General features: G+C 39.5%; 1 protein-coding gene across 1 annotated transcript; it reads left to right on the forward strand.

Moving 5' to 3' along the window:
- Positions 1-3,736: 3,736 nt before the first annotated feature.
- On the forward strand, positions 3,737-7,199 carry LOC114478795 (homeobox protein engrailed-1-B-like). Its single transcript, XM_028472078.1, has 2 exons — positions 3,737-4,130; positions 6,871-7,199. Exons 1-2 carry the CDS (start codon positions 3,737-3,739, stop codon positions 7,197-7,199), a joined length of 723 nt encoding a protein of 240 aa, XP_028327879.1.
- The last annotated feature ends 2,037 nt before the right edge of the window (positions 7,200-9,236 follow it).

Here is a 9,236-nt window from a genome sequence, read left to right on the forward strand (position 1 = left end):
ATGGAAACCCCCAGAGACTGGGTTACCTGTGCAGGAACACATGCTCAGCACGGCCTCTACAGGGAGGCAGAGGTACTATTTGCCCTACTGTACTTCTGCAGCAAATGTGTTAAATTCGAAGCAATGATCCCCATTATTGACTGTCGCGGACCGGCTACTTACTAGCCTTTCAAAACGTCTGCATGCCCTCGTTTCAGCATTGAGTCTAATCAAATGCAGTCATGTGAATAAGATATGAGTGCAAAAGCAGAAGTGAAACTACGGAAACATAGATAAAAATGAAATACATTTTTCTTTTTAAAACCTGTTTTTTCCTTTGCCAGATTGGTCCATGTACTGGTACCGGTCCATGACCTATTGTTGTGGACCACAACTTTAAAGTCTACTTTTCCTCCATGAGGACATATTACAGGATCTCACCCCACAGCTCAGATCTTTGCCCTTACTTTAAAAGCAGCTCTTTAGTTCACTTTCACGCTCGGAGCTTTGCACTTTTCTCCTGCAGGGAACAAAGTGAATCGGAGCTTCTCAGTATAAGAGGCGGCAGAGCAGATCCTTCCTTTGTGAGCCGGCGGTGGAGTGAAACCAAGCAAGACGAGCGTGCTCCACTGAAGCCGCTTCAGCCCAGATACAGACTGCTAGGTCAGCACTGAAGAAACAGAGGAGGAACATTACACACAGTCTACACTTCAGGGAGTCCCGACTCAATAAGAGTAGACAACTGTAATAAGACATATTGTCCTTTTGATGACTCAGCAAAATGAAAAGTAAAAAAAAAAATTACACCACACGAACATTATGAATGTGAATGCTGCTCAACTTCTGAACGTTTTTCTGACCATGTTGGAAAAATGTAATCATATAATATGTTATACAGAGCTGCTTTTAGTTTGCTCAACTACATGCTGAAGCTTCTAATCCATTAAAGGATGTCCAAACTGCTACAGTTATTTCCACTTTACCACATGCTACAGTCATGAAAGCTCTCTGTGAAGTTAAATATCTAAGCTGAGGCACTAACACAAGAAAAGTGACAACAATCCTCTATATGTCAATAATTACATCAGATATCAGGTGTTCAAAAAAGTTTATTCAAAATCTTGAGAGCAAGAACACAAACACTCACTTTATGGTGCAGTTTATTTTTTATAGTAATGTTCATTCATCCATCCATCTACCGTAGTCAGGTCGTGGGGTCAGCATCCTTGGGAGGCCCAGAACTCAGCATTTGGGGCACACTAGTGGCTTATGGGGTCCAATTCAAATGCATATTTTCACCTATAGCCAGAAACAGCTCTAGGGTCAGGTTGGAGGTTTGGAGGAATGTTGGTATAGGGGTCACAAAAATGTTGTCTATATGTCTGAACCTCCATGGAGGTGTTATCACCGTTATGGCTCCTCCAGCTCACATTTTCTATCAAACACCATTATTATCGGCTTCTTTTCTTTACTCTGATTTGTGTTTTTTCCTCCACTCTCACCAAACAGATCCGCTGCTTTGTTGGCTTGTGACGAAAGTGCGAGTGAAATTACCGTAATGCCGCAACTTTGGTTGTGCAGCACAACATAATGGCTTTCAGGAACGGAAACGGAAACTGATATCTTCCAATAAGATAAAGTACGACATGAACGTCACATCCGTGTCTCTCTGGGATCTCCCCTGTGAAGTTGTTCTCAGCGCACACAGGGGGGCAGACATCACTTGCTCAGTAGCTGATCCTCTTCCGCACAGCGTTCAAAAAAGCCCCTTTAATTCCAGTTTTCACATGTTCACAAGTCACATCTTTGTTTTGCTCCACCTCAGATGTGAGGATGCAGATTTTTATCTTCAGAAAGTTTCTTTTCTTGCTTAACCTCAGTGGGCGGGGCCTCCAAAACAGGAGCGTGTAACAAGTTAAAAATGATCAAATTCACCCGCAGCATTTATCATCATTCGATCATTGTACGCTGGGATTTGTCGGTCAACATGCTAATTGCTAATTTCTTGCCACATATCAAGCATGCATATTTAATCAGCATGTTGGCAGTTATATTAATGTGTCTCCCGCACAATTATAATCTTTGTTTTCTACCAGAATATTATTTTAGTTGATTTAGTTATCTTACCAGGGATTTAAAACTCAAGGTTAACCGTAGGTGCATGGAAAGTTAATGGTATTGTAGATGTTTCACGATGCAAGTAGGATGATGTCAGAGTTATTGCACAATGTGATTTATTTTTAGGTTAACAAATTGTTATATCGTGGTTTTATTTGGTGTCAATGTCATTAATAATTAATACCCTCTTTAAGAAATAATTATTTTTAAAAATGTTTAAGCAAAAGGGAGCCATTGCAAAAGAGTCAAAGAGCCACATGAGGGTCCAGAGCCACAGGTTGCAGACCCTCCTACTTTGCAGGAATTTTGAGGATCATCTTTGAGAAATAAGCATCATAAGTAGGAGTTTTTTTGTGATTATCAATTGATAGTTATGAAATTATGACCTTTCTACAAAAACCTCCAAGAGGACCATTTTGACGCTCTGGCGTATCGTATTTGGCCCGCGGTCCTTGGGTTTCACACATGTGGTGGTGCAGAGGGAGATCCATAGGCAAAAACATGGAGAGGAGACAACAATAAAATTCTAAAATCTTAAAATACAGAAGGAAAATTTAGACCAGAGGGATCTGACAAAGAATAAGGTGCAAATAAGAAAATAACTAAAAAAAAAAACAAACGTCAACGATGGGAACAGGACAGTGATCATAAGGGAAAAATGTTTTGAAGATAAGAACATTTTATAAGCTGCACTTCAACAGTTTGTTGAGGAATAGAATAGAAACCATCCATATCCAAGCAATAAGTGATAAATGAGTCCCAACAGGATCTACACTATAAATGTCCTTGACTTTGTGACCAATTTCTTTTTAATTGAGGGAAACATTATAATTTGGGGAAATTTAAAGGATTTTGTATCAGAATTTTCAGCTTTTCAATAGTGTAACATTAAAAATGACAATATAAGCATCGTGAGTTTTATTTACATCATGTTTTCTCTGTCATTTTTACTTTCTCTTGCTCTAAACGGTCAGATTTGGCCCCCGGGCCTTGAGTTTGACACATGCATATTATATTGTATTATATTATGCGGACTGAAGACTTTTTTTTTGTAGAGTTTGCATGTTCTCCCAGCTGTTCCCATGCATGTATGGTTTAACGACAATGGATGACAATGAAATTACTGTCACAACGATGGTCTGTGTTTGCATGACGTCACACGGAGCACAGATTGAAATTATTCGTTGTGGGAATACAAGGAAAGGTCACATGACTCTACTTCTTTAGCCCGATTGGCCAGAGGCACGTGTCTTTTGGAGCGCGTCATCGCTGCGTCCTCAGCCAATCAGAGCCGGAAACAAAAAACCGTAGTGAAAGTGTTAGAATATAAGCTCTTTATGAGGACAGATGAGTGAGCAGCAAAAATCAAACCCCGCCACCGGCTCCGTTAATGCGGGACCAACGCACACCGACAGCAGCACAGTCCGACATGGAGAGTCTGCTCCATCCTCAGGCCCAGGCATGACTTCTCCTTTCCCATGCACAACCCCAGAGCCCGGATCCTCCTGACAAACACACTTTCGTTCCTTTCTTTCATTGTTTTCGTTTCCCCTCACCGTGGTTTCATTTTCTGCGCTGCGTAAAGTGACGCACGGGGAAAGGAGAGCCGCTCGGAGGCTGGGATCAGGATCCGCTCATCATGGAGGAACACCGGGAACCAGAGCGCCCAGGATCCGGAGAGGATCCCAATCAGCATTCCCAAAGGATCACCAACTTTTATATTGATGATATTTTAAGGCCGGACTTTGGCCGAAAAAGGAAATGTGGCTCTCATGAGGTGGACCGTCTGAGGGTGATCACACTAAAAGAGGACCTGAAAAAAACGCCCAAAACCTCCAGTTTACAGAAAGCCGGGACAGGTGCGCAGGTGCACGACCAGCACCCGGACTCTGAGGACAGAAGACCCGGGCGAACAGGCGGGGACGAAGAGGGGAAGGACCGCGGCCCGCAGGCGGGCACCGCTTCGGCCGCCAAACCGATGCTGTGGCCCGCCTGGGTTTATTGTACCCGTTACTCGGACCGTCCTTCATCAGGTCAGTGAAATGAGACATTATTCCGATACTTGTTTGTAAAGTAGAAACGAAAATGTCTCAAATTTAGTTCAACAAAAGCAGGATTAACATTGTTTTCCATCATTTAAACCCTGAAAACTTATTTTTCTGTCTAGTTTGAACTTCAAAATTTCACTTTGCAAAAAACGAAAACAAAAAGAGAGAAATAATGTCTGTATTTGTTCATTTACTATTAAAATGCAAATCATTTTTCAAAATGTTTAAATCCTGCATCATGAAGCCAGACTCCATCCCGCTGCACAAAACTATATCTGAAGCAGGATTCGTTCAGGAGTGAATTAACGGTTTGTTTTAAGTTAAACTGCTGATAAACTCCGTTCTGTCCTTTTGAAATAAAAATATAAACGATCTGAAAGTGAAGCTAAAATGTTTGGAAGAAACGTGAAATCAAGTGTTAACGCCATTGTTCCCCTGTCCTCTTTGTTAATCTACCATTAGCATATTTTTTGACTATATGGGGGTGGGGGTCCAAAAGTGAAGGCCGAGTGTCCAAAAGGAGACACAGAGACGAAATTTAACGAACACAACTTTAATAAATGTAAAAATAAACCAAAAATACACAATAATTTCATAAATGCAACCACATCAAAGTCAGCAGTGAGTATCGACACGTTCAGATTTTAGGTTTTGTAGGTTAACTTTTTTATTTTTTTTTGCCTATTATTTATGTTTTTTGTTGTTTTCTTTTAACAATGTTACTGAATATACGTTGTAATAAAGTTGGGTCATTTTGCAAATCGAAGCAAGGCTGACTTTGACGTTTTGGTTTAAAAGGAGAACAAATAATAAATGATTTTGTGGGGAGAAAAAAAAACTGGATAAAACTGCGTCGGGTTGTGCTGAGAAAAAGCAAGAAATGCCCGAAAGGTTTTTAAAAATAATAACGATTATTTAAAAATATGTGTATAAAGAAGCGCAAAAGAAAAGTTTCTGAGTTTTTTTTTTTTTTTTTTTTTAAGTGTCACAAAGGGACTGTGTGTGTGTGTGTGTGTGTGTGTGTGTGTGTGTGTGTGTGTGTGTGTGTGTGTGTGTGTGTGTGTGTGTGTGTGTGTGTGTGTGTGTGTGTGTGTTAGGACCTTTAAACAGGCGCGTTTAAAGTCCTTCCTCTGACATGTGCATTTTGTCACAAAACTGCGCAGAAGTTGCAGGAACTATTTTAGAAAAGCGCATTATTTTTCCTATAATAATCGCTCCTGTGCTGGAAACACTGAGCAAAATAGGCGCCTAACCCCCATCCTCCATCACATCCTGACCCCACCCCCATGTACAGCCTCCTCTTCCCTCTGCCTCTGTGCCCTTCAGCACGGACGGGCTGCTGGTTCAGCACCACAGTGTATATATAACCTCGATTGTCCCAAACTGAGAATTTAAACCAAATATATTTAAATCAGTTAAAAACTAAAAAAAAAAACAACAAAAAAACATTTTTCATATTAAAAAACAATAAAAAATGACACCTGAGATAAACATGTGCAGCTGTATTTTTTCCCAGCTGCATCAGTCCTGACCAGACCTCATATTTCACACTATAGACTATAAACTGGCTGAAAAAATCTCACTTGATCACATTTTTAAAGCAGCTATTTTCCCACTGACCCTTCGTCATTAGACCCCTAACCTCTTGGTTGTGTCATGTGTGCTTTAAAGCTATCAATAGTCTGTATCAGGTGCCGCACCATGATTTAAAGATCAAGCATTTCTAATTTAGACTTTGAACTTTGCTGTGATTAAAAATATTGAGCCACAATTATGGGAGGGAGAAATGTTTGGATAATCTATTGGAAAATAAATGGCATGTACCCACAATGCATGGATTCCAGCTGTGTCAGACATTACCTTTTGTCTTTGTGAATAGTTTCAATATTGAAATTAAATTAATATGGAGCAATAGAAAATCTGATGTTTAAATGATGGGGGGAAAATGTTTTGAGTGTATTGTTAATAATTTAGAGGTTTTTTTTTTTTTTTTAATGGCTTGCTTAGTGTACAAAGGCACAGTTTATTTCATGTGTATTTCATGAGGTTCTCAACTCCTGGTTCAGTGGCCTGCTTGAACAAAGAAATAGTATAGGCCTGTACTTTACTTTTTCAAGGCAGATTTTTTCTGTTTTGTGTGGCAAGTTTGCATGTTCTCCTCAGTTGTGTGGCTATTTTACGACTTCCTCTACACCAGTGTTTCTGAAATGGGGGTACGTGTACCCCTAGGGGTATGCGATAGCACTATAGGGGGTACTTGAGAGAGAGAGAAAATGGAATAATAATAATAATAATAAATAATGGTGAAAACGATCTTGATTAGAACATGAGCTGAAAACACATGTGGGTCAGCCCCACAGCAGGCTGGGAGATGAGCAGAAATCATAAAAACTATAGACAAAAATGAGGCATTGAATACTGTTTCATTCTTTCAAATGTGTGTTATCACTCATTCATTCCATCATATGTGTTTTTTCATAGAATTATGAGCAAAATGTAGTCAGACAAAAGGGGTATGAGCAAGGGGGTACTACTTGGGGCCAAAAAAAGTTTGAAAACCACTGATATATACAGCCCAAATGTGTCTTAATGTGTTTGTTTTTAAAGTGAAAGAAAGAAATATATATATATTTAGTAAATTAATAAAAGCTGGGACAATATATTGTACTTTAAAGGCGAAATTCAAATATTGAGGTCACATTTGTCATGTCTGATCCCACTCCAGGGCCCAGATCCCGCAAACCAAAGAAAGCCGCTGTGTCTCCCAGTAAGGATAAGGAGGACAAGCGGCCCCGCACGGCCTTTACTGCGGAGCAGCTGCAGCGTCTAAAGACAGAGTTCCAGAGCAACCAGTACCTGACTGAGCAGAGGAGACAGAGCCTGGCCCGGGAACTGGGCCTCAACGAGTCCCAGATCAAGATCTGGTTTCAGAACAAACGGGCTAAGATCAAGAAGAGCACAGGGGACAACAACTCACTGGCGCAGCAGCTGAAGGCGCAGGGACTGTACAACCACTCCACCGCCAGTAAGGACGGCAAGTCGGACAGCGAGTAGTGCACCATGGACCATGGACCATGGACCATGCACCATGGACCATGCACGTGTGTGTGTGTGTGTGTGTGTGTGTGTGTGTGTGTGTGTGTGTGTGTGTGTGTGTGTGTGTGTGTGTGTGTGTAACGAGTCGTTTTCTGCACGCGCCTGATGTGCATATCTGTCCATTATTATAAGCTGCAGGTTGGAGATGCACTGACCATCACAATGTATTGCCCTTAAAGCACATGTGTCAAACTCATGGTCCGGGGCCCAAACCCGGCCCTTAGGAGGATAAAACATCAATTTAACTTAACACTTCCGGTGCATATATATCGCATTATTGTAGTCATTTTTAATGTTAAACTGTTGAAAAAAAAAAAAAAAAACTCAAAATCCTTCAATTTTCATCAAATTATTATGTATTGTTTCCTTTAATTATATAGAAGTTGGTAATAAAATCAGAGAAATGTAAAGTGAAAATCACGTTGGGACTGATATCTGTCACTTATTGACTGGATATCGTCGGTTTCTTACATATTTTGTATTTTATGCATACGTAGAAATGCAAACTATGGCCAAATAATGTTGAAATTGCTCGTTTTTCCTTTAAATTCTTTGGCCCCTTAAGATTAAACCGCTCCGTATTTGGCCCCTGAACTATAAAATCAGATGACACCCCTGCCTTAAAGGTTCGAATCCTTACATTTGTGCTGTTGGGAATGGTTCCATACACTCACTTCTGCTGAGAGCGGCCTCGGATGGTCATAATGTTATGGCCGACCATTGGGAAGCATGTGTTCACCTCAAGCGTTTTGCATTTGTCTGGAATAAGTGTCCATGAAGAAAATGATGACTTGAATGAATTTGTGTCCAGAAGTGAAAATGACTAAATAAATATAAAGGTATATGTTAGGCCTGACTCAGCATGACTCAGCCTATGTTTTCTCTGACCATCACAATGTGGACCCTGGTCCGATTCCTTACATTTGTTTATTTTTCCATCAGATTATGGACATGTTTACCTTCACTCCATCCACTAACAAAAGCCTGATCATTTTATTTAGATGTATAAGCTCAGAGAAAACCTTTAAACGTTCTTCGACACGTTTACAGCCTTTAAATGCACGTGTCTGGATTGTTTCCGAGGATTTAACCGAACAGAAGTTTAGTTCTTATAAAAGTGCCATGGAATATTAATGCTGAGTCGTTTTTTAACGAGTATTGGGCTCGTGTCTGAGCCTTCTGATGTCTTTATAAAGTCAGTATAAGTTGGATTATTGGAGCTGGAGCTCACCTACGGACATGAACAGATAAACGTCGGGTGACGTAGAACCATGATGGTGGACTGATGAGATGCTGCAATCCAAAGATCCTGCAAAATTTTATTTTTTTTTTTAAAAAAAAGCAACCTTTTCTGCGTTTTGGGGGACTGAGACATGCAGTGTCGGTGTGTCCCTGATGTTTTCTACCTGTCCCTCTTTTGTCCTGTGAATGCCCTCTCATGCAGGAGACCGTCTGTATATTTATGTCAACCCTTTGCTGACTTTAGGAACATTTGGAAGACAATAAAATATTTTTGTGCGTAACGAGGCCTTTTTTTGATTTATTAAAGTCAAGTTTATATATATATATATATATATTACATTAAACCAAAACAACAACAAACAAACTGGAACAGTTTAAATCTGCTTTTCTTTTTTAAAGAAAGAAAAATTGATTTCTCTCTCTTTTTTTATTTTATTTATTTTTAAGTTATTAGTATTATCATTATTATTATCAATCATCGAAATGAACGTGGCCGCTTGCCTACTAGTCATGTTTTGGAACTAATTCTCAAACGAAACCATTTTATTATTAATTACATATCCTCATCGGGCCCACAGTAAACATTAAAGCTCTATATTTACACATCAATAGACGAAAAAACACACGTGTCTTAATTATTGTTTTTTTTTTTACTTCAAATTATTTTTTTCAAGTGTAAATATTATTTTATTTATTTATATATTTTTTTCTTCCTTTTTTTAAAAAAAAATAAATAAATGGAATAAAGGTAAC

The sequence above is a fragment of the Gouania willdenowi genome, chromosome 17, assembly GCF_900634775.1.
Source record: "Gouania willdenowi chromosome 17, fGouWil2.1, whole genome shotgun sequence".
Lineage (NCBI taxonomy): Eukaryota > Metazoa > Chordata > Actinopteri > Blenniiformes > Gobiesocidae > Gouania > Gouania willdenowi.